General features: G+C 42.8%; 1 protein-coding gene across 3 annotated transcripts in view; it reads left to right on the top strand.

Moving 5' to 3' along the window:
- The window catches only part of LOC128399517 (aldehyde oxidase 4-like), a 71,745-nt gene that overhangs the window by 14,513 nt on the left and 30,438 nt on the right, over positions 1 to 26,794 (top strand). For all 3 annotated transcript variants that reach the window (XM_053361087.1, XM_053361071.1, XM_053361079.1), the window contains 12 exons: positions 1,004 to 1,084; positions 2,029 to 2,173; positions 3,530 to 3,622; positions 4,775 to 4,926; positions 6,964 to 7,057; positions 10,395 to 10,504; positions 12,856 to 13,040; positions 14,253 to 14,415; positions 15,374 to 15,466; positions 22,811 to 22,980; positions 24,711 to 24,825; positions 26,557 to 26,676. In XM_053361087.1, the coding sequence (XP_053217062.1) occupies positions 1,004 to 1,084; positions 2,029 to 2,173; positions 3,530 to 3,622; positions 4,775 to 4,926; positions 6,964 to 7,057; positions 10,395 to 10,504; positions 12,856 to 13,040; positions 14,253 to 14,415; positions 15,374 to 15,466; positions 22,811 to 22,980; positions 24,711 to 24,825; positions 26,557 to 26,676 (1,521 nt within the window). The remainder of the gene's footprint in view (positions 1 to 1,003; positions 1,085 to 2,028; positions 2,174 to 3,529; positions 3,623 to 4,774; positions 4,927 to 6,963; positions 7,058 to 10,394; positions 10,505 to 12,855; positions 13,041 to 14,252; positions 14,416 to 15,373; positions 15,467 to 22,810; positions 22,981 to 24,710; positions 24,826 to 26,556; positions 26,677 to 26,794) is intronic.

Below are 26,794 nucleotides of genomic sequence, written 5' to 3'. Positions count from 1 at the left end.
ATGTTCCAAATAATTAAATGATGGTGACATTGTCCAAACAAAGGTCATCCACAATGTGATTTTATATCCTATCAATCCCAATTTGAGGCCCGCTGAACATATGCCTTGTTAAGTTGTGGGCGAACATATCAGACGACACAGCGATTCTTCAAACAGCTCTTGTTTATTCAGCTCTTGTTTATTCAGAGGCCAGAACAGAACAGAACTGAAGAGCTCAGTCAGCCTGCTTATATAGAGCTCCAGAACATCGTAACTGTAGCAACTTTTTAAAACTATCCAATCACTGAACGTCACTTTCGATCCTTCATTTGCATGCAAACTATCCAATCACCAAACGTCACTTTCGATCCTTCATTTGCATAACTATCTACAGTATCCCCCTGCTGGCCCAGGGTGAGAACTTCAGTACATAACATGCCTGATCTGCATTGTCTATGGAGGCCTGCTTCACAAATGCAGGACAACCAAATTGCTCACTTTTCTGAATCATGCAAATCCTTGTAATGTTTACAAAGCTTCCCCTCAAAACCATCACCGAAGCACAGATCACCTCTTATGGCCACAGATGTGTTTGGTGATTTGTTGGTGCTTTTGTTGTTCATGAGGATCTGTGCCTTGGATCAATGGTTTTGACTTGCTCGTAAGCACAAGATCTATGGGTTTGTTTGTTTTTACTATGCTGCCTACCATTGTAAGCTTTAATTTGATGTTGCAAATTCAGGAAGATCCATTTTAATTCTCCTGGGCCTGACTTTTGTCAATACTATTTTGAACAGCAAATATGTGTGTGACTGAGCTTTGTCTCCTTATGTCTGTATTTGGGTCCAAGGGGAGTGGGGAGAGAAGCAACCAGATGGGGGTGTCGCCTACAGCACTCCCTTAAAAAAACTTTAAAAATGGGCTCATAGGCCCCACATTTTTGGCCACTGCTAGAGGTATATTATACCCTTCTTTTCCACTTCCCGTGCATGCTAATATTAAGCCTTCTTTTCTTTTCCTATAGATGTGCTCAGGTCTATGCAAGCCTGAAAGATTTCATCCCATTGACCCAACCCAGGATTATATATTTCCTCCTGAACTAATGGTAGGAGAAATTTGTTCATGCCTGTTGTGAAGGAGTCTATAACAGACTGTATAAGTGTGTGTGTGTGAGTGTTTGCATATTGTTACAAAGTTTGCATGCCACCCCTAATATTTGCTAAGTGGTAGCAAGACTCCAGTAGGTTCTAAGCACTCGCTCGGGGTTGTGTTTCCCCATACAACCCTAACACACTTACCCGACCCCCACCTGCTTACCAGATCTCCCCTGAAAATGCATCCCTCCTTCACTGGGGTTGCCAGAAGGATGAATCGGTTATTTTCCCCAATTGCCTGCTCATCAGTCCTCTTTAGGTAAAGGTAAAGCGACCCCTGACCATTCGGTCCAGTCGTGACCAACTCTGGGGTTGCAGCGCTCATCTCGCTCTATAGGCCTAGGGAGCCGGTGTTTGTCTGCAGACAGCTTCTGGGTCATGTGGCCAGCATGACTAAGCCGCTTTTGACGAACCAGAGCAGCGCACGGAAACACCGTTTACCTTCCCGCCAGAGTGGTACCTATTTATCTACTTGCACTTTGATGTGCTTTCGAACTGCTAGGTTGGCAGGAGTCAGTCCTCTTTACTAGAGGATAAAAAGAGAGCAACTTCACATCTCTGTGAAGTTTTTCTATCGCTGCCACTTCATCCCCCTTATCAACACTGTTGAAAACTCTCTGAAAATATTTTCTGTTTTTTTCTTACACACTTCTTTTTAAAGCCAGAAATTCTTGCAATTTTTAAATTACTGTAAACGTAATCTCCTATGTGTTGTGGATGCGCAAAACAACACCAACATGATAGTTTCTTACAAAGCTATCCTGGGAAGAGTGCTTAACACTTAACTGTAAGGTGTGGTTCAGGATTAAAGAGGGCTTGGTTCTCCTTGAAACAGCTAAGTTTGCGTTTTGTTCATCCTTGTGCAATACTCTATCCATGTTGCTTTTTCTCACAGAGATTGGCTGAAGAGAGCAAAGGAAAAACTCTGGTTTTCAATGGAGAGAGAACCACCTGGATTTCTCCCGTGTCTCTGCAAGAGCTTGTCAACCTGAAAGCCAACTACCCAGATGCACCTCTTGTTGTAGGAAATACAAGTGTAGGTATGTAAATGCAGCCCTGCTAATCACCCAATCAGCCCAGAGGTCACACAAATCATAGAATTGTGAATAGCTGTCGGTTAAACCACAGAGCCTAGGACTTGCCAATCAGAAGGTCGGCGGTTCGAATCCCCGCGACGGGGTGAGCTCCCGTTGTTCGGTCCCTGCTCCTGCCAACCTAGCAGTTCAAAAGCACGTCAAAGTGCAAGTAGATAAATAGGTACCGCTCTGGCAGGAAGGTAAACGGCGTTTCCGTGCGCTGCTCAGGTTCGCCAGAAGTGGCTTAGTCATGTTGGCCACATGACCCGGAAGCTGTACGCCGGCTCCCTTGGCCAATAAAGCGAGATGAGCGCCGCAACCCCAGAGTTGGTCACAACTGGTCAGCGCTCCCTTTACCTTTACCTTTATGCCACTTTACCAGTCATGGTTTCCTCCAAATATTCTTTGGAACTGTAGAGCTGCAATTACCAGAACCATTAACAAACTACAGTTCCTAGCATTCTTTGGGAGAAGACATGTGCCTTGAAAATATGGTGTGGACATGATCAAAGTGTGCATAGCATGAGGCAACATCTACAAGGAAAGCTACTGAAAGTTTAAGATAAAATGAAGCTGCCAGCTTGACACCAAAACTTGACATACATCTATATACATGCATACGACTATACCTAGACCAGGGGTCACCAACATGGTGCCCCCCGATGTATCACATGACCAGTGACCAGGGATAATGGGAGCTGTATGCAGCAAGCATCTAGAGGGTAATACATTGGCTATTCCTGGTCTAGGCAATTGGCTGTATTAATAATATCACTAGAAATAGAAGCCTGATGTAGCGGTTGCCAATGCATTGAGTTGTTCATGGATCATGCAGAACACTTCAGGCTAAATCTGGTGATATGAGGTGAGACTAATAGTGAGGAGACTGCTGTATGCTGCAGAACGATGCAGCAGAATTCAGAATTGGTAGAATGGACTGTAATACTGTAGACGGCAGGTATGGAATCTAATTTTTGAATGCCTGCTGTGTAAAAAACAAAATCTCCCTGTACATACAAAATTAGCTCATTGGGGAGAAACATACAAGCTGCTGTGCTAGGTTTAAACTTGCAAGGGGGGGTTGTTGTTTTTATGCACGAGGCTGTTAAAAATTTGATTCTAACCTAGTTTGAGGGACTGACTAGATGTGACAGATATAGAGTGTGCATTGATTGGAGCCAACTCCTAGAGGCTGAGGTCCCTTTGCCCCCCCCAACAAAAAAATTGAGGGGGCTGGTGCCCCCAAAAGTTGTTTCTGCCACCTTGCTTGTAGTCCTGCTTTATCTTTCTGATATCTCATTGTGATTTTGTCCCTTTTAGGACTTGATATGAAACTTCTTTCTGTCTATCATCCCGTTCTCCTTCATCCTACTAGGATCCCAGATCTGCATGTTACTGAAGTTGGAGACAGTGGTATGTCTCTAAGCAGTCACTGGGGCCACCATTGGGGATCAATGTTTTAGCTCTTTGGGTGGCGATAAACTGTACTGAATGTACTGTACTACAATGATAAACAGCGTATGCATTGCCACTGTGAATATAGGCAAGCGATAATTCTTAACTCGTGGGCTTCACTGAATAAAGTATTGCCTTCATACATTGAAGCATAGACCCATTGTCCCATAGCAATCATGGAACTAGTTGTGGCTAGCTTTAAAACAATATGTAGATTTCAATAGGACTCTGCCCTTATTGACTTTGGCTAGACTGAAGCCATTGTGTCTGAATGGATGGATGCACACATCTTAGAGATACCATTTTCTCACCTATTATTTGCATCCATATTTAGCAGGCAATGTTTCACGTGTTATTTTGACGTTATCTACATGGTTTATAGGGACGCGGGTGGCGCTGTGGGTTAAACCACAGAGCCTAGGACTTGCTGATCAGAAGGTCGGCGGTTTGAATCCCTGTGACGGGGTGAGCTCCCGTTGCTCGGTCCCTGCTCCTGCCCACCTAGCAGTTTGAAAGCACATCAAAGTGCAAGTAGATAAATAGGTACCGCTCCGGCGGGAAGGTAAACGGCATTTCCGTGTGCTGCTCTGGTTCACCAGAAGCAGCTTAGTCATGCCAGCCACATGACCCGGAAGCTGTATGCCGGCTCCCTCGACCAATAAAGCAAGATCAGTGCCACAACCCCAGAGTCGGTCACGACTGGACCTGATGGTCAGGGGTCCCTTTACCTTTACCTTTAGACATGTATTGGATTGCATATACAGTGGTACCTCGGGTTACAGACGCTTCAGGTTACAGATGCTTCAGGTTACAGACTCCGCTAACCCAGAAATAGTACCTCGGCTTAAGAACTTTGCTTCAGGATGAGAACAGAAATCGCGCAGTGGCAGCAGGACGCCCCATGAGCTAAAGTGGTGCTTAGGTTAAGAACAGTTTCAGGTTAAGAACGGACCTCCAGAACGAATTAAGTTCTTAACCCGAGGTACCACTGTATCAGTTATTTGCTGCCCCTTATCACAACAAACACCAACTCTGCCTGTGGACTGTGTGGCTGTTTAAAAATGCCCATTTGTGCTCCCACCCCCCCTTGTGAAAATTGCTTGGTTCCAGGGATCTTGATCGGCGCAGCAATCCATCTTGCCCAACTGAGGGACTTCCTATTAACCATCATCCCAGAACTCCCAATGGAAAAGTCAAAGATTTATGGTGTGCTGCTGAAGCAACTGAGGACCCTTGCTGGAGAACAAATTAGGAATTTGGCGGTAGGTTTCCCACCTTGCTTCCTTTGACCAGGTACAGATTACTTCCTGCCATGGCTTCACAGTTCTACCCTCCATTCTCTCATAAATATTTGCACCCTATCCAATGCTGTCTGTACTGCTAAACCATGGGCTTCCTTCCCCGTTGCTCCAGAACTATCAGGTGGATCACTAAGGGTGAACATTCGGCAATAAAGGAACAATTATGGGGTGGTGAAGGATGGATACACTTGTCTGTGTGAAGGACCCCACTCTGTCCCTACCATTGCCTGGGTCATTTTTGCTTTTACTCAGCCTTTGGAGGATAGATAACTGGCTGTGCAGTGCCCACTTCTAAACACACAAGATGTTGTCTTAGTGATTCACAAACCCACCTGCCAGTCCAAATCAAAAAGTCCGAACATTAAGGAAATCCAAAGGGAAAATATGAAGAACAGAGGATCTGACGAACAGATTAATAAAAACGTGTGAGGCAAACGGTGGAAGTCTTTTTTAAAAAAACACTTTATTTAAGGTAGATAAGGACAAGAGGAAATTATACAATTAAATATAAATATAGATGGGAAATGGCTATGTATAGTGAATACTTATCTACTTTAAAAAAATTTCCCCTATGATTTTTTTCTTTTACTTCTTTATTTTTTTGTGTTCTTTTTTCCTTTTTTCTGATATCTTATCTTTCATTTCACTCCTTTATTGTGAATAGCATTTTATAGAGGTATAAATAACTGTAAATATGAAAAGAGACAAAGTATTCTCTAATTTTTTTCCTTGGTTATATGTATTTTATTTTTCTTTTGTATTTTCTTTTGTTGTAAATATTTATGCTTTCTAATTTGTACTTAATAAAATTTAAAAAAAAATTTTTAAAAAAAGAAGTCCCAACTCACTTACTGACAAGTCAGTAGAAAGATTTGCAAGTCTCTTATTTTAAGGGACAAAGGGAAGCACTCAAATGCCTCATTAGTACCAAGGCACACAGAGCGGTCACCTCCCATAAGAGTTATATATCCCATTGATGTTGTCTCTATATCATTTTCCTCTGTTGTTAATCTCAGTTTTCCAAAGCTGGTTTTCATTTTAAAAAGTAAGGAAAACAAGACATGCATAGTTTGTCCCCCCCAGTCTCCTGTTTAAATAAATAATGATTTTTAAAACTTTGCTGGCTTAAGATCCAGGGCTTGAATCCAGCTGAGGCTGCATACACAATATACTGTATTTTTCGCTCTATAGGACACACCAGACCATAGGAGGGGGAGAACAGGAAAAATAATAATCTCCCCCTCTCTGCTCAGCGCCCCTTCAGCGAAGCGGCAGGAGAAATGGAGCCCCTTCCATTTCTCCTCCCGCTTCGCTGAAGGGGCGCTGCGCAGAGAGGGAAAACTGTGCAGCGCCTCTCCAGCGAAGCGAAGCCTAGAGAGCAAGAGGGATCGGTGTGCACCGACCCTCTCGCTCTCCAGGCTTCAGGCAGTTATCCGCAAGCCTTCCGAGCGCAGCGGGAACTCCTGCCTGAGTTCCCTTGGAGCGCAGCCTTTGAAGCCTCCGCAGAGCAGCGGGGTGCCTTCACCCCCCCTGCCCTGCGGAGGCTTTGTGCAGCCATCCCCAAGCTAGAACAGCGAGATGGAGCGCTGCGCAGTGCTCCGTCTCCCTGTTCTGGCTTTGGGCTTAGCTGTGCAGCCTGCATTCACTCTATAGGACACACACACATTTCCCCTTAATTTTTGGAGGGGAAAAAGTGTGTCCTATAGAGCAAAAAATACGATACCTCTAAAACACATGCTAAGCATATTTCCCTCTTCAAAGAATTCTGGGCACTGTAGTTTGTTAAGGGACACTGGGAATTGTAACTCTGTGACCAGCAAACTACAGCGCCCAGAATCCTTTGAGAGGGAAAATTGGGTTGTTGTTTTTTAACCATTTGAGGGGGCGGGTTTGCAATCAAGCAGTGTATAAATGTTAAGAAATAATAAATAAAGGATATAATGATAATACAGTTATATGCAATTTAGTAGTAGTAACAGTGATATCATTGTCCATTAGTCTTTAGGAGGACATATTGTGAGCAGAGGATCGACCTGGGATCTGAACCCTGTCCTGGCAGCTGGGAATGCGCTTCTCAATCTGGTATCAATAGGTAAAAGGCAATGTCTCCCTTGCATACATTTCTGCACTGGGTAGTTTGATCAAAATGTACACAATGAAATAACTGTTAAAAGTACAAATGGTGAGCGAATCAACTGACTAGGAACTTTTTCTGCTCTTATAAACTGTTAATAAGAAAGCTTTAGACACTTTGATCAACAGTAACATAGCATCTGGTACAGTAAGTATTTTCCAATGATTTATTAGTAAACATAGATCCTATTTTCTAGGGCAGGGGTCAGCAAACTTTTTCTTTTTTTATAATAATATTTATTAAAATTTCAGAGGAAATACAAAAATATGAAAAAGAAAAAAGAAAAAAAAGACAAAAAGAAGACAAAAAGATACAAAATACAGAAAAATAAAAATAGTTAAAAACAAATCAGTCATTCCATATCCTATCTTTCATCTGCCTATTTCCCTGACTTCCTCACACCTCTCTTTTTTTGTATCCTGATTCAGTCATTGTTTCAGCAAATCCTTTCTATATTTTAGCTTATAACCAATTAATTAACTCTATACATCCTATCCATCTTTCACCATATTCTGTTATTCAATTTACCTTACTTTATTTAACCTTATCTTACCATAAAATACCTTAACCTTATCTTACCATAAAATACCATAAAATACCTTAAAACTTAAAAACTTAATACTTATTTATCCTTATATCATTTCTGCTAAAGCCAGACAATTTCATTCCAACATTCTCCCTAATATTCATTAATTTTACACTAATTCCCAAAATAAAAATTTTTCTTTATAGACTCTTCCAATTTTCATCCAACGTCCCTTCTTCCTGGTCTCGGGTTATGTCAGTCCTTACTATCCATTCCATCTAGTCCATCAACCTGGTAGTCTGATATCCGAGGCTCTTAAGTCTCTTCCATGCCCCTTCTGCAGATCTTTTTCTTCTTGTTTATACTTGCACTTTTCCTTGTCTCTTGTTGGTCTCTTTCTTAGTTTCTTTCCTTTCTCCTTAGGGAGTAGGTCTCCGGGGAATTTCCACCCATACTCATGTCCATCTCCCCACATCAGACCAGCCCATTCCCCACAGTCCCACTCCCCACAGTCATCAATATAATCCAAAAGATCTTTAACAGCATATTTCAAAATCTCTCCAAAGTTGAGAGCCTCCTCAGCTCCAGACTCCCTCTGGCCTAATTCAAGTTCATTCTTCCAAAACAGCGGCTTATGCTCCTGCAGGGCCTCGGGTCTCTCCGTTTGTGTTGCTTGAGGTAGCACCGTAGCTTCCTCCATTATTATCTGCCCTTGCATTTGCCCAGTCGAACCAGTTTCCTGGATTGGTCCCTGTATGATTTCTATGTCAATATTCCCTATTTGTCCACATTCACTAATTGCAACAGTCATCAAATCCAACTTCTCATTCATCAAATCCACCTTCTCATGCAACTGCTTCAACAAAGCACTTGTCTTGCAAAAAGCAAGCACCAGGACTTCTTCCAAACACATTTTTATTCAAGGTCACAGTCTGGTCCCACGATGTTAATCTCGCAGCTGTGAAATCCCCAAGTAAACTGCAGCAACAATTTGACAAGCTCCCTCTAGAGGATACAATTTCTATTTGTGTCTATCTTTTTAAATCATGTCCAACAAAAGAAAGTTACTTTCAGTTTTCAAATATTTTGTTTCTTTAGAATGCAACAGGCAACATTGGAATCAATTTGTTTCTCTTTTTTCTTGCTATCTGTCAAAATGTTCCATTCACAGTCAATGGACGTCTCCGATAATTTCTGTCTCTGACACCCCGTTCCCAGGTTTGAGACGGTGGAAACTTATTTTCCTTTACTCCCTCTCCAGCAGGCTTGAACAGTTTAATCCCCCCCCCTTTTCTCCTGCTTCCAAGGGGGTTTTAATGGTTATAAATGAAGGAAATTTCGACCTTTGTAAAGCGACTTTCCAGGCTATTAGCTTACAAGATTTTTGCTTCAGTCTATTTACAGAAAGCGGAAGGCGGACTTCCTGTTTTGAACCTTCCCGCTTCAGTGCCAAATTAAGATATTTCTTGATCCAATTTTCCGTTTCTACTCACGGGTACTTGTTTAGAGTCCAATTGTTGACAGGAAAAAGTCAGCGCTCTCCGGCAATGGCAATGCAGCTTCCCTCCGTGAAAATAGCAGTCAGTTCGCAGCACCGCGCCGATCACCCTACTTCACTCCGGAGCCCCCAAATGGGGTCCCCCGCGAGTAGGGGAGGCGCTCCTGGTGCTCTGTCGAACCCCACGTTCCCAGGCTTCTTCCACCTGGGATTTCTAGCGGGTCCCCACCTTCGCCGTGGCAGGTAGACCCAGTTTCCACGGAGCCAGTTCCTCCGATCGGAGGAACTCCGCCATTTCGCCGATGGTGCTAACCCGGAAGTCCCAGCAAACTTTTTCAGCAGGGGGCCGGTCCACTGTCTCTCAGAACTTGTGGGGGGCCAGACTATATATTTTTTGGGGGGGGATGAACAAATTCCTATGCACCACAAATAACCCAGAGATGCATTTTAAATAAAAGCACACATTCTACTCATGTAAAAACACACTGATTGCCGGAGCATCCATGGGCCGGATTTAGAAGGCAATTGGGCCGGATCTGGCCCCGGGGCCTTAGTTTACCTACCCATGTTCTAGGGACTGTGAACTACCTGTTTCTTGACTGAGCTGAGAATTATTAGGAGACTTCTACCAGAGCTAGCACCTTTAACAAACTACAGCTCCCAGGATACTTTAGGGAAGCCGTGGCTGTTAAAGCGGTACAAGAATGCTTTAAACGGATGGTGTGGATGTGATTCAATTTCATAATAGTGGGGAGGGGGTGAGAATAAAATCATGTCCTAATAGCAGAAGTCATTCTGCAGAATCCTTACTTTCCTTCCCACTGTTTTGCTCTTACGACTATGATGAGAGAAAGAGGAAACCTACTAACTGATGTTCTCTTACAATGGCAAAATGCAGGGTGGTGTATTATTACATGAAGTCTATGATATATAATATTGCCTAGGAAGACAGTATATAATAATAAACAAGTGGAAGTCCATTGTATTTATCAACGACAAATGCCAACTGACAAGTGTGCAGGTTTGATCTTGCAAAGTTCTGAGCAATACTACCTTGGCTACAAATTGGGGGCATCTGAAATGGCTAGAATTATTTATAGCTGTCAGCACCCGTCATACAAATGTTTCTGTTGGGTAAATCAGCTGTTGAAGAGGGCCAGTTCTGCCTCACAGCTTGAATAGATGCAGGGGTAATTTTCTCTTGCATGGGACAGATAAAATCAGTATCTGTTAAGAGCTCATTCTCTAAAGACTATTATTTCCTCTATCAGATGGATCACGACAGATTCCCTTGAATGATGAATTCCTTGCGGGCTTGCCACAGGCAGACCTTTCACCAAGAGAGGTCATAGTCTCTGTTTTTATCCCTTTCTCCAAGGAAGTAAGTTGTGTGTTTGTTTGTGTCTGTATGTTTTCCTCCCCACCTCTCCAAACACAAGATGCTTTCTGCACTGTGGAACACTTACGTTGGGCAAGACAATATTTGTATCAAAATCTCAACATAAATTAGTCCATGCAGGCACATAAATGGCAAGTCAACACATTGCTGGAGAGAGAGGCAACATACTTCCAAGTATTCATCTACCAGTAAAAATCACATGTAAATCACCTAGGGATTGGTGAGGGTGGGAAGTTTAACGAAAGACACATTGCTCCTTGTTGCTCATTTATTTGTTTATTATATTTATCATCTGGTTTTAGAAAATTGACACCTCAAATGGCCTACACCCTATAACAATTAAAATCCTACACAAAATTCACAGACAGGACAAAATAGTCATACTTCACTAAATCAATATGCCAATACATAAAAAAGCATGCATTGAAAACAGTCAATAAAGCTGCATTTAATAAAATGGGTAGTCTTCTCAAAATATATTCAGGGGTCTGGGAACAGAGAGAGCAACGTTTTTTTAAAAAATTGAAACTCTTGAGTCCCTTTTGCTCTCACTTGGATTCAACCTTCCGACTCTACAATTCTATGATTCCTTGATTCTATATTAGCTCTGGAAAGTTCAGATCAGTTTATTTCTTACTAGAATTTGCATACAACAAATTCCTCAAGCATGTCTCGATGTGCACACTCATTAACTTTTGTCCCACTGGGCACATAGGTATTGCAGGTTTCTGAAGAACTACAAAAATATGCTAAACCTGTCAGCAGTGTTGATTGCATATGTGCCATGGGTAGTAATATTTCCTTCACCAGTAAGCAGCCACAGTACTGTCACCATCTTTCTAGAGCAGCTTTCCTCAACCTGGTGCCCTTGGGATGTTGGACTACAACTCTCAACCCTGGTGCTGATGGGAACTTTAGACCAAAACATCTGGAGACTGGGAAAGGCTGCTGTAGATGAATGATATCCAGATTTCTTGGATGGCTGAATGGCCCATGTGATGCCATAGTTATCAACTCCCTTCTTTTAATCCACTCCTATACAGCAAGAATGAAACAACAACCGAGTGAGGCTGAGTTTGATAGGAAGTATAGTCTATATCAGGCATGTCCAACTCCCAAGGGACAGTAATCTACTCCCACTATAAAAAACAAACAAACTGGCAGTGATCTAACCCATTGTCATTGCCAAGAGTTGTTGATCTTTTTGGGGGGAAGGGATGGTCAGAGTTGTTGATCTTTTGGGGAGGGTGACCCAGAGTTGTTGAGCTTTTCAGGGGGATCGATCAGGAGCACCCTGGAGATCCCGCAATCTACCTGGAACGACCCCGCGATCTACCTGCTGGGCATGCCTTTAAAGACATGGATATTAACAACCACATGTGCATTGGGACGCGGGTGGCACTGTGGGTTAAACCACAGAGCCTAGGACTTGCTGATCAGAAGGTCAGCGGTTCAAATCCCCACGACGGGGTGTGAGCTCCCATTTCTCAGTCCCAGCTCCTGCCAACCTAGCAGTTTGAAAGCACGCCAATGCAAATAGATAAATAGGTACCACTCCAGCAGGAAGGTAAACAGCATTTCCATTCACTGCTCTAGTTCGCCAGAAGCGGCTTAGTCATGCTGGCCAAATGACCCAGAATCTGTACGCCGGCTCCCTCGGCCAATAAAGCGAGATGAGTGCCGCACCCCCAGAGTCTGTCACAACTGCACCTAATGGTCAGGGGTCCCTTTACCTTTTTACATGTGCATTGCCCTATGTATACATGAGCTAGGATGGCAACATCTTCCCAGTGAGTTTATGATGTAGTCGATTGTTTGGCACATATATGCATGATGATTGAAGGTGACAACCTGTCAGGGTGAAATTCCACATTACATTGTTCATATGCCTTTAAAAAGCATGGCCACTTCCATTTTGAAGAAAATCAATTTTGGGACTCAAATCTGGAATAGATCCTTGATCTAGATCAGGGCCCTGCAATGTCCCACAACAAAATTCTCCCCGTCTGCTGTTTTACTCCTGAATGTGTTTCTTGTAGTAAACTGTACGCATTTCAGGGCAAACAGTTGCTTGTGAAGAAAGCGGTTTTCAGAGGGAAACAGGAGCAGGGCCCAGATTGGGAACACATTCCAGACTGAAGCTTTGCACATGTTATTTCCTTCCAAAATAAAAGTGGCAAGGGTAACTACACTTTTTATAAAAACCACGAATAATGTAATTTGACCCTTACTGACTGTTTCACGGAAGGCTCTTTATGTATAATGTTACCCTACAGCTACTAGTATGATGAGGGCAGTAAAATAACCCAATTTCTCCTTCTTGCATATGCCAGGATGAATTTGTGTCAGCATTCCGGCAGGCTGAGCGCCGAAAAAATGCATTGTCTGTGACAAATTCTTCAATGAGAGTCCTTTTCCAGCCAGGCACTGGTGTCATCAAGGACATGGCTATTTTATATGGTGGCATTGGTCCTACCACAGTGAGCGCAAGAAATACCTGTCAGAAGCTCATTGGAAGGTACATTGACTGTACCATTTGACATTATATAGGAATAGCTGTTTCTTGCTTTTGGAGGAGCTTGGGGCAGAATCTAGAAGCTAGAAAAATTAAACTCTCTCTGTACCTTGTCTGCAAGTAGTAATGAAAAACATTTTTTTAAAAAGGTGGGCAAATGTCTTCATTTCAAAATTAGTTTATATCATATCAGAATACTGCTCTTAAAAACTAACGAACAAAAGCACCTCTCCAACATTTCACCAAACCACACTGGAGTGGAAGTGGAGAAGAATTGCAATTTCTGTGAATACGAATTTGGGATAAAATTTAAGAGAACAATTATACATATCAGTTTTCTGAGAATTTTTTTCATTCTGTGGGCCCAGGGAATTGTGGGACTAGATGTCATGTAATTCAGTTCCCTGAACTGCGGCAAGATCATTCAATCATTTTTTCATTTATTACCCAACCTTCTCCCTAAGGTTCCAGGGGAGGTTACAACATTAAAACACCATGTTAAATAAAACAAAACCTTCCACACTCTTATGTTTTTGGTTAAGATTTAGGGAAGTTTTTAATATTTAATGCTGTATTGTTTTTAACACTCAATTGGGAGCTGCCTGGAGTGGCTGGGGAAACTCAGCCAGATGGGCGGGGTGTAAATAATAAATTATTATTGTTGTTGTTGTTGTTGTTGTTGTTGTTGTTGTTATTAATTTATTAAGATGACACAAATCTTAACTGCATCGTTCCTTATTAGTCAAAGACCTATGCATTAGTCATGACCTATGCACATCTTCATATCCTGCTTGTGAGTTTCTCAAGGCATCTTATCTGACTGGTCACTGTTAGAAACTGATTGTTCTGATCAACGACTTTAAGTGTTTTATCCATATGTTCCTAATGCTCACTGTGGAAGATGTAGGCTGGGTCACCAGCACCAATGTCCTGTTCTTCCATATTAAGATTAGCTGTGACTGGTTCATATTATTCAATCTATTTTCCTGCCGTAGAAAGGACCTATTTTGAATAATATTATTTATCAGTTCCTGAGAAACCTGAAATGAAATCCCATCTGTTGAGTTTTCTTGTGGCAAAGTGTACTTCATTATCAAAGTCACTTTAATAAACGCATTTGGAAACCTTTTTCTCCTCACCCCTTCAAAACTCTGCATATACATATCTATCGTTTGCTAAAATAAACTTATTTGGTTGTATTATTTCTCCCCCCAGCAACTGGGACGAAGAGATGCTGAATGAAGCTTGCAGGCTAATTCTTGAAGAAATTATCCTCTCTCCTTCAGCCCCGGGTGCAAAAGTGGAATACAGGCGGACTCTGCTTGTCAGCTTCTTCTTCAGATTTTATCTGCAAGTGCTACAAGGTTTAAAGAACATGGTAAATAACACCCCAAAGAACAAAGTAGGGCAATAACTTTAAGAATGTCACAAAATGGCGCCCAAGTCTTCAGGGTTCTCCAGAGCTCTTCATCAGGCTAGGTATTAAGCAAGGGGGGGGGGAGAAAATAATAATCACCTTTCCTATTTGAGTAGAAAGCCTTATACCTTTCCACTCCAGTCTCCAGCAGCTGTTCACTCAATTCCCAAAAGCGATGTGGTATGGGAAATAGCTCTTCTGTAAATCAAGCTGATATTAAAGGCACAAGAGCAAGCCTGGCCTTATTTTTGGGGTAAGCAGTTAGTAATTGAGCTGGGTACATATTCACACGGTGCTTATGGCACACATGCCTCTGAATACAAGTGGCTTGCAACACATATAAGAGGGTGCCATTGTCTTGCCTATTTTCCATAGGCACCCAGTTGGCCACTATGAGAACAGAATTCTGGACCAGATGGGTCTTTTGTCTGATCCAACAAGGCTTCTCTTGTGTTCACTATAGGCGGATAAGAAATAAACTTTCCCTCCCCTTAAAAACAATGTTCCTCCTACTTTTCTGCCTCTACCAAAGCTCATTGTTTCCATTAACAATTTTTACACACCGTTTTTTCTGCATCTATGTAGAAAAATTGTCTTATGTACAGCAGGCTTTTCTTCCTATGTAACAGATGCCATGCTGTTTTCATTCAGCCAGTGCTTCATGTTGGCTCAAATACAACTTTTTACAAAAATTAAAAAGTTTGTTAAAATGTTAAAAGTGGAGATTTTGCTACATGACTGGAAACCCCCCCACATGTGTAGAAAGGACATACCAGAAGTAGTTGTGCAAGTCATATCTTAATTTCAGCACCCTGGTAGTACATATTTGGGCAATGAATTACCATTATATGGTTGCTTGCCCCTGAAGAATTTCTTGGGGAAAATTGATGTAATATATAATTAATTTGTCTTCCCACAGAATCCATCTAAGTATCCTGACTTGCCAAAGAAATACGCCAGTGCTTTAGGCGAGTTCCGTGAGAAACCACCTCAGGGTATGCAAATATACCAGGTCAGTGAGGTTGTTTTCATTGCTTTTCATCATCTAACATTAACATTCCTGTCAATGTTAACCCACCCTTCTCTAAGTATAATGGGTTGTATTCAACTGAGATCTACCCAGAGTAGGCGCACTGAAATTAATGGGTTGTATTCAACTGAGATCTACCCAGAGTAGGCGCACTGAAATTAATGCTTCTAAGTTACGCATATCCATTAAGTTCAATGGGTCTAGTCTTAGTACTTAGCATGGCTTACCACCCAGTGATCTGTGACTTAACTAATTGGTTAAGTGGTTTACACCAATAAAAATATAAAACAAAGCAATAGAAATTTGCTCCCTAAGTGATTACAGAAATAAGGAATGTTTAAACAAAACAAGATAGAGAGTTATACCAGCGACTAAGTGACAGAGAGAAGATCATCAATATCAGGATTGGGAAATTGGGAAGTAACAAAAGCAGAAAAATAAAGGATGGACTTTAGCTCTTGAAATCCAGAACATGGGAAGTCCCATTGAAATTAATTAATTCAGACTCTATAATTGGCTGTATTGTTTTTTGAATGTGGTAAGATCTGGCTTGATTTGTTATTAATATGAATGTTGTTGTTTTTTCTTTTTTGGAAAATGAATAAAAATTATTTACAAAATAATAATAATAATAATAATAATAATAATAATAATAATAATAATAATAATAGTGGCAGGCTACTATATTTGCATAAGAGGAATACTTGAGTTTGCTGGGTGGATATGAAATAAATGATCGTTTGCTGTTGAAGAATCTAGTTCCGGACTGCTTCCATGCTGGGTGCTTACCATTCAGTCCCATTTTGCCTGGGGTCTACGCAACGTCATCATCCATTGATAATCCTCCTGTGTTTTCCTCCCTGTGCTGCTCCCATCTTTTTTTGTAGTTGTCTGTGACTGCCTTGACTGTATTATACCTAGGTAAATCCAGTAGTAAATTAACATACATACATGCATACATACATACATACAAATAAATAAATCAGATCACCAAAAAACCAGGATCTCAGCAACAAAATGTCAACAGGGAACCAAGGAGACAGAATATCACTCTAAGCCCAAAGGCCCAGTGAAACATAATGCTTTTAAGGAGAGTCAGAAAACCTGCAGTATGGAAGCCCATATGAATCTCTTGCAGGGAGAATTCCACAATCTAGATACTACTGCTAAAAAGATCCTGCCTGATGTCACCAGTAACTGAACCACTGAAAGTGGTGGGACAGAGAGCAGGTTAGCTCAAGGATTAGGCAGATTCATGTGGTAGAAAGTTGTCCTCCATAATACCAAGGATACTAATTGAAAATGTTTACCTATACTAACAGAAAACGTATATTTGGCCTAATAGCTTGACTGGTCCTCCTATATAAGCCAATATGGAATCGGAGCTTTGGGTACAGATAGCAACATGGTACAAGTTCTGGGCCCAACGTTCAGCCTGTACAAACTGAAATACAACCATGTTGTCACCATATAATTTTAGTAGGATTTTCTGAGTAATACTCAGTAATCTAATGAACCGTCTGTACAGTGGTACCTCGGGTTAAGTACTTAATTCGTTCCGGAGGTCCGTTCTTAACCTGAAACTGTTCTTTTTTTAAAAAAAAAATATTTTTATTGGTTTTTAACATACAAAATTATAAAACATACCACACAATTTATCACAAATACATTCTTATGAAAAGCCTGCGCCCATGCACCCAGCGTCTCCAACAAGCAGGGATCAAATACCGATGGGGCTTCCCCTTCCGCCTCATTGTAACAACCAATACAACACAACACATGGCTACCAACATACCTGAGGCCCTGCAACTACTAAAGAACCTTGAACTCGACCTCCCACCGGAATGCCAACCGACAAACCCACCAAGTGACAGCCCCAACCACGAGGAAACAACAGCAAACAACTGGACGACGGTACAGAAGAAAAAGAGACAACAGAAGCGGCACAACAACGCAAACCAATACAGACAAGCATCATGCTCAGAACCGTCCCGCCGGCCATACGACACAAGAAACCAGACCAAGATTAACCAAACCAATTCATCGCAGATGGACAACCCTACAACAGCAACAACCGCAGCTGAATGAAGCAACCAGGAAGAAACCACAAACTGAAGGACTGGTGATTCCCCCCCCCCCGTTCCCCCTCTCTCCCCCCCCCAAAACATAGATTTAGTTAACACCATCAACATCCCCCCCAGCCCCGCACCCCCACAGAAATCCCCACCCCAACACCAGTCCAGACGACCTCAACCACATTCCCCATCACCCACACCTTCAACATCTCCATACTAGGGAAAAACAACTCCTCCAACCTTAATAACACAACCCACAATCAGGCTAAAATCTGATAAAATCAACCAGCACTATGGTGGCACCAGAGCGTACCAGCACCCACACCCCCACCCCAACACACCAACAATGTTGCTCATAACATTGGCAACATTGCTTATGAACCTTATACTTGACAGCGACGTTACAAAGTCACTTCACACTGTCTCACTGATCTCCCCCTATCGCAAACAACAGGGGGGATGGCCTGTCCTTGAACACGGTCTTCCACACCAGCTGAGACCTAGGACCAACCGGCTAAATGCCAGATGGTCTAAAATACCCCAAACAAACACCTATATGACTACATATAGGAAACTCTCTACAACTTACCCCCTACTCTTTAACCCAAATCTTACTCTAATCCCATTAGCCCTCCACCCACCACACCCTAGGTCAGCGCAACCCCACTGGTTCCTTAAACAACACGAAGAGAGAGACACAAGACAACCCGAACGGGTTGGCAGGGAATCGCCCCACATAATAGACAAGCAAGATGGCTAACCTAAAAGCAATTACATTAAACGTGAGGGGGCTGGGAAACCCCATCAAAAGAAAACGCATCACCTCATACATAAACACCATGAAACCACATATCACCTTCCTACAAGAAATACACAACCCACCCAAAGGCAGCAAACTCCTGAGCGACCCCCGCTTCAGTCAACAGTGGGTCGCACGAGGCTCAGGGAAAGCTCGCGGTGTAGCCATAATACTCAGTAGAGACCTGAACTTCACTGCCACAACAGTCCTCAAGGACAAAAAAGGCAGATTCATTTTCGCTAAAGGGACACTAGATGGCAAAATCAAACTGACAATCGGCTCCATATATGCCCCAAACGCGAAACAATTAGAATTCTTCCAGAAGACACTAAACAAATTCCTCTCCTTCTCTGAAGGGGAAGCAATCCTAGGAGGGGACCTCAATCTAAATATGAAAGGTATATCCCTGAAAGACATCCACCCTACAACCCCATGGGCAACCTTCCTCCGAAGGAAACCCCCAACAACTAGGAACTCCTACAAGTTACTAAAAATGCTAAAAAACAGGGGTCTCTACGACATTTGGGGTGAGCAAAACCCGGGAGACATCAGCCATACATTCCAATCGGGACGTCACGATACAGTGTCCAGACTGGACAGCATTCTGCTCACACAGGGTCTGATCCCCTCAGTGGAATCAACAAACATAGGTAACATCAAAATCACAGATCACGCCCCAGTAGAAGTCACCGTTAAAATAGGAGAAGGAACACAAACCACCCCATCATGGTCCTTCAGTCCCATCCTAACTACAAACAAACAAATTAGAGAGAGTCTCACAAAAACCCTCCAAAACTACTTCAAGGAAAACGATGTAGACAATATAACAACCCCCCTCCTATGGGACACAATGAAAGCGGTCACCAGAGGAGCTTGCATAAAAGAGAAAACATCCCTTAAAAAACAAACCTCCTCAAAAATTAGCAAAATAGAACAAGACATCACAGCCCTCTCAACACGCTACAAACAAACAGGATCTAAAAAACTCCTCAAACTTATAGAACAAAAAAGGAGAGAACTAGACTCCCTAGAAATTAACAAAACAATGATCAACATTCTATATTCTAAACAACGTTTCTACGAATATGGAGGGAAAAACTCCAGATTACTAGCAAATAGATGTAGGAAAAAAGCACTCAAAACAAGAATACACTGCATCACCAAAAAAGACGGCAACATAACATTCTCCCCTGAAGAAATATCCTCAGAATTTGCAGAATTCTACTCCAACCTATACACCTCCCATAACCCACCAGAGAAGGAAATCAGAACATTTCTAGCAGGACTGACCATGCCTACCCTAACTGATGAGGAACAGGAATTCATGGACAGCCCTATCACCCCAGAGGAAATAGAAGTGGTCCTCAAAAACCTGAAACCACACAAAGCCCCAGGCCCAGACGGCTTCACAGCAGAATTCTATAGGAAATTCAAAGAACCCTTGATGCCCTACATGACCCGCCTATTCAACGACATCATAAAAGGGGGCCCCACCCCCAAAACCTGGACCCACTCCAAAATAGTCTCCATCCCAAAACCACTAAAAGACAGCCTCAAAGTAGAATCATACCGCCCAATCTCATTAATAAACCAAGACTACAAGATATTCACATCAATCTTGGCCAACCGCCTAAAAATCTTCCTACACAAGTTAATAGCCCCAGACCAGACTGGCTTTGTCCCTGGCCGCAATATAACAGACCCCATCAGGAAACTACTGAACCTGATCGAACACAGCAAGGCAACTAAACTCCCATTGACAATTATGTCCCTAGACATCCTCAAAGCCTTTGATTGCTTAGAGTGGAAATACATATTAGCAGTACTAACTAACATGAAATTTGGCCCCAACTTCCTACAAACCCTCAAACAAATATACTCCCAAGCCTCAGCAAAATGCAGAACTAACAATATGGATTCTAATACCATAGCTATCCAAAGAGGCACGAAACAAGGATGCCCACTGTCTCCCTTCTTATTTATCCTGGCTCTGGAACCCTTAGCAATCCGCATCCGAGCAGCCACAGACATCAAGGGAGTGGAAATAAAAGGCAGAACCTATAAATTAGGGCTCTTTGCAGATGACCTAATGGTCACAACACCAGACCCCATAAGCACAGCAACCTCCCTAATCAGAGAACTCAACACATTTGCAATGGTGTCGGGCCTACAGGTAAATTTTACAAAGTCAGAAGCTATGTGCTTCAACACCCCTCCTCACACCCAAAAAGAACTCACGAAGGTCACCAAAATAAAACTCTGCCACACCAAGTTCAGATACCTAGGGGTACAAATAACCAGAAACCTCAATAAACTGTACCTCCACAACTACAAGCCCCTGTGGCGACAAATTAACAAAGACCTAAAGAGATGGAATAACATGAATTTCACTCTCTCAGACAAAACAGCCATGATCAAAATGATCACACTCCCAAAACTAACCTACCTATTCCAAACCCTCCCAATCTGGATCCCCTCAACCCAACTCCGCAGTTGGCAGAGAAAACTACACTCTTTCATCTTCTCACATAAAAAACCAAGAATAAGCCCCAAATACCTGCACCTCCCCACCTCAGAAGGAGGATGGGGAATCCCCAACATAGAAGCATATTACATTGCCAACCAAATACGCCATATAATCCCATACATACTAGAAGATGAGACAAAACAATGGGTACACCTAGAGAGGGACACAATTGAAAATACCTGCACCACAACATACCCACTCCTCCCAAACAAACTAAAGAAAATTCCCACAACACTTAACAGGTACACACAGACCATGCTCAAAGCATGGAAAACACAAATAGGCAAACTATCCCCAACCCCATCCCCACTAATCCCCCTGGCGTACCACCCATTATTCCACCATGCAGCACAAAACCTCCAGATAAAAACCTGGCGAACCAAAGGCTTATATCGCCTAATAGACTTTTATAAAAATAACAAACCCTTGTCAACACAAGAAATACAAGACAAACTAGAAGACACCCAAATGCCCTGGTTAACACAACACCAACTACATGCCCTCTTAAACAACCCAACAGTAAAATCAGCAGCAACTAGACCCCTGACAACCTTTGAAAACCTCCTCCTAACAACAAAGGGAAACGGTAAAGGGGCGGTATCCGCAATATACAAAATACTACTCCAAAACCCCGCAAATCCCCTAGACGCAATCAAAAAACAATGGGAGAATGACATAGGCTATGAGATTAACCCCACTCAATGGACCAGAATGTGGTCTAAACCCCCCTTTAAATCCATATCAACGAAAAGAAAAGAACTCACACTGAAACTCACCTACAGGTGGTACCTAACACCAAGGAAACTAGCGCTAATACACCCAGGAACCTCACCAAAATGCTGGAGAGGGTGCACCTCCACAGGCACATACCTCCACATGTGGTGGGAGTGTCCCAAAATCCAACTATTCTGGACAATAGCCATACAAGAAATATGTAAAATAACTAAACAAGTATTAGACGTCACCCCAGAATTGGCCCTACTAAACATCTTCCAAGACAACAATGCCCATTTACACCACAAAGAACTCATAACCCACCTACTTTCAGCAGCCAGAAACACCATAACCAGACACTGGAGAGACCTGTCAGGAGTAAGCATGGACCAATGGTACCAAATAGTATGGGAAACAGCCCTACTAGAAAAATTAACTAATAAACTGAAACTGACACGGGGACAAACAGAAGAAGACACCTTCACCCCGGTATGGCTCCCCTTTATCACATACACAGCCCAACAGGACAACGACAATAATCCACCAACAGCATACAAATCAATATGGCTAACCTGATCCAAAACACCCACCCACCTCACTCACACACGAAAACAAAGATCACCACAGCCAATCACAAACAAACAATCACACCCTAGGCCAACCCCAACCTCTCTCACCACCAAAGGAACACAAGTGAACAACACAAGCACGCTGACACCAAACTCTACATACATTAAGCATAACAGAAACACCGCTACCCGACCCCACCCCCATCCATCTCCCCTCCCTCCACCCCCTTTCCTTTTTTTTTCTTTTTTCTTTTCTTCTCTCCCTAATGCCTCATCAAATGAAACAGATTTGTAAAATTGTTACATGGAAGAAAAAAAAAATACGAGGCATTACACTTACACTGTAAAACAAGAAAACCCTTAATAAAATATTTAAAAAAAAACAAAAAAAAAACAAATACATTCTTATTGGACTTTCATCAACCTGAAACTGTTCTTAACCTGAAGCACCACTTTAGCTAATGGGGCCTCCTGCTGCCGCTGCGCCGCCAGAGCGCAATTTCTGTTCTCATCCTGAAGCAAAGTTCTTAACCTGAAGCACTATTTCTGGGTTAGTGGAGTGTGTAACCTGAAGCGTATGTAACTTGAAGCGTATGTAACCCGAGGTACCACTGTATAGTAAATGTCTCTACCATATGACAGGATGTAGACCCTCATCAGCCTCCTCAGGACCCAGTGGGGCGTCCCATCATGCACCAGTCTGGTATTAAACATGCCACCGGTGAAGCAGACTATGTCGACGACATGCCTCCAGAGGAAGGGCAGCTCTACATGGCTGTGGTCACCAGCACATACGCCCACGCAAAGATTCTGTAAGTAACAAGAAGGAATGTGCGTGAGGAAAGTGTGGCAGTAGAACATGGGAAGGAGGACGTATTGTAACAGATACTGGACATGCTTTGAATCTTGGTTTGGTTTACTTCAGGAGTGGGCTGGAATGAAAGTGTGCTTGTAAACGTAGGGGAAAAGAGGAGGGCTTGACATACAGCTCTTTTAAATAAGAGTTGAGTGCTCTTTGGGAGCATTGAAAGTGCTTATTCAGCGCACCCAGCACACAAGGCTGATATCCACACCCAGTTCTACCATTAGGGACAGTGAGGCAGCTGCCTGAAGCAGCCGATTTGGAGTGTCATGAAAGGGTGGCAAATGGTTTGCTGGTTAATTTATTACAGTGGTACCTCGGGTTAAGTACTTAATTTGTTCCGGAGGTCCGTTCTTAACCTGAAACTGTTCTTAACCTGAAGCACCACTTTAGCTAATGGGGCATCCTGTTGCTGCTGTACCGCCAGAGCACGGTTTCTGTTCTCATCCTGAAGCAAAGTTCTTAACCCGAGGTAATATTTCTGGGTTAGCAGAGTCTGTAACCTGAAGCGTATGTAACCTGAAGCGTATGTAACCCGAGGTACCACTGTATTGTTGTGTTTAAACTCTCAGGGACAGGGTGCGGGGGGGGGAGGCGTGCTTGTGGTCTTTTCTGCCTCAAATTACTTGGCCAGATGGGCACTCTTCAACTTGATTTGAGAGTGGGGATGGCATGGGGGACGGCACCATTTATTGTCCTGCAAAATGTCTAGGGTAGGGTCACCAGACGTCCCCAGTTCCCGGGGACAGTCCCTGGATTTGCAAATCTGTCCCTGTACAGATTCTGTCCCCGGATTTGCAAATCTGTCCCCGGGAAACATGGCAGCGGCAGTCTCAGCCTCAGCAGCCCGGAGCCAGCCTGGTAGCGCAGTTTGCTCTGGCTGGTTTCAGGAGCTGCTTGCTGCCATGGCGCCCAACATTTTTCCTCGCCAGAAGTCCCCATATGATGTGTTGTGCACAAGACACATCATATGGGGACTTCCGGGAGGCAAACTGGCGGGCGCCATGGCAGCGAACAACTCCTGAAGCCAACTGCGCTACCAGGCTGGCTCCAGGCTGTTGACTATCGCTGCCGCTGCCGAAGGGGAACCGGGGACGTCTGGCGGTACAGATCTCCTGCCCGCTCCCCCCTTTGTTTTAATTGATCGGGGGAGGCTAGGAAGTTGCGGGCGGGCGGCCGTTGCCCAGTTTTTAAAAACTCTGCATATTTATGTTTCACAGGGTGCAACAGAAGGGCTTTTCACCTTTATACAATATGCATGTGTGCTTGGGCCCAGGATCTTTTGCCTCACTATCCCCATTACTGACTCCCTGTTGCTACTCAGCTTAAAAAAAAAAAGTGTCCCCGGATTCATTGAAAAAAATCTGGTAACCCCGACCTGCACATATCAGCTGCCTGCCTGTATTGCGGTTAGGGGTGATTTCACACATATACAGACACCAGTTAAGATAGTACAAAGAGGTTTTTAAGATTAAATACAATGAGTTGTTTCACTATCTGTTTCCACCTGCAGAAATACTAGCTGTGCACAACTTAGTCACATAGGAAAAAAGTGCATGTTTACTTTAGCCCCTGAATGTTTATTTCTTAAAACATTTATTTCTTAAATTCATCTTGCCACCATGTTTGATCACTGCGACCCATTGGAACAAAAGTGTTCTAATTATCTCTCCTTTCCAGATCCATTGATGTGTCAGAGGCCTTAGAAGAACCAGGGGTGGTTGCCGTGGTAACAGCAGCTGATATTCCAGGGCATAATGGTGATGGAAAAGAGGAAGTTTTTGCTAGCGAAGAGGTATTTTCTGAGCTTTTTGCCTTCCTATCCAACATCTACTCAGAGATAAGCAGGCCCAGAATTGTACCCTAAAAATATTTTTTTCTTTATCAAAGGCACACATTTACAGTTCCTTGGGCATGACTAGACCACTAGAACCGAGTTGCTTTGGAGGAAAAAGCTAACAAACCTCCAGAGGAAGGAAAGTAATTACTAGCTGTAGCATCTTCCATCACCATACAGTAGCTCCTGGGCAGGGAAAGTCAAATAGTGAAAATATCAGTTCTAGACAACCCTTAAATGTGCAAGAGGCCCCACAGTGTCTGTGTCTGAATCATTGTTTGAAGGATCCTTGAATGCATGATTAAAACATAAATGTATTTTAAAGGCTTGTGTTCAACATAGCACTGAGGCTAAGATTCTGCAAACGCGAAGATTTTCCTCGTGCAGCAGAAACTCTTCTCCCTCTGCATCCCCTTAAATCTGTTCTGGGGACTCCCCCAACCCTCCAGAGCAAATTTGGGGATGGTATGGGGTACGCATTGGGGGAGAAGAGATGAATTCCCGTTATGCTGGGACCTTTAGCATATGCACTCTATCATAGAGCTATAACCCTTGGAGATAGGATCCTGCAACTAGAACTCCTTAGACTTACCCTGTATGGTGGGTCAATATTATTAACCCATATATCAGATGGAGGTAATGGGCTATTTAAGGCCACCTATTTGGGTATGTGTTAGAGATTTTTGAGTTGGGAATTTCAAATTCGCTGCCTCTTAGCCACTGTCCCATAAAATTAAGACACAAGCCCAATCTTCACCCCTTAATTGTCATGAATTTGAAAAGATCGTTTAAAAAAATCAAATGTTTATGTTGGTCCTCAGTCATTCTATATACTTTATTTTTTTGGTCTCCAATATGTATACCCTTTTTTAAAAAGCAACAACACCCTAGCTACTTGAAAGCAAATTACCATATTTTTTGCTCTATGACTCACTTTTTCCCTCCTAAAAAGTAAAGGGAAATGTGTGTGCGTCTTATGGAGTGAATGCAGGCTGCGCAGCTATCCCAGAAGCCAGAACAGCAAGAGGGATTGCTGCTTTCACTGTGCAGCGATCCCTCTTGCTGTTCTGGCTTCTGAGATTCAGAAATTTTTTCCCCTTGTTTTCCTCCTCCAAAAACTCGGTGCGTCTTGTGGTCTGGTGCGTCTTATAGAGCAAAAAATACGGTAATTTATCCACTCTTGTATGGAAGTCTTCTGCTTAAACAGATAAACTGGAAGCGCTACATGATGCATGCTAAATACTTCATATTTACTTAAGATAAATGCCACATATATATACTTTACCAGTGGCTTTCATTGGCAAACCTCTGACATATCCACTTGTCAGCTGGTCATTCCAGAGAATTCTGAGGAGTCTTCTAGAGTGGGCCCTCAGTTCAGTTGAGGTCAGAGATTACTCATGGCACGAGACATGTAAATTAGAATATGCCCACCCTTCCTCTGTGCCTGTACATTGAAGAGGAAGGTTGGTAGTGGTAAGCAAGCTGCCATTCAGGGCAATTCACCTGCTGTTACTAATATCCTCACTGTGCTTGAAAAGCTTCCAGAGGACCCCAGGATAAGTCTCTGAAACATGGTTTGAAACCCAAAGCCTTAGCATGAAATCTATTGAAGTACATTAAACAACCATGTTGTTGTTGTTCTGTATAGTAAAGCCATTCCATTTCTGTTGGTTGGGTGTCATGCAGGTACTATATATCGGCCACATTATCTGCGGTGTGGTTGCAGAATCCTACGAGTGTGCAAAGCAAGCCAGAAGAAAAGTGAAGATAGAGTACCAAGAACTGGAACTGATCCTGACCATTGAGGTAAGAAATCAGCCTCTCATTTGTGAAGCTTCAAGAGGTACTTTACTTGCACTCTATCTTAACTATTGAAATAGATAAGAACAGTGCTTTTTTGGGGGGGGACGCATACCCCTAAACA

Source organism: Podarcis raffonei, chromosome 1, assembly GCF_027172205.1.
Source record: "Podarcis raffonei isolate rPodRaf1 chromosome 1, rPodRaf1.pri, whole genome shotgun sequence".
NCBI classification, from domain to species: Eukaryota; Metazoa; Chordata; class Lepidosauria; order Squamata; family Lacertidae; genus Podarcis; species Podarcis raffonei.
Note: the sequence above shows the minus strand (reverse complement) of the source record. Positions and strands in the feature narration are given on the sequence as shown.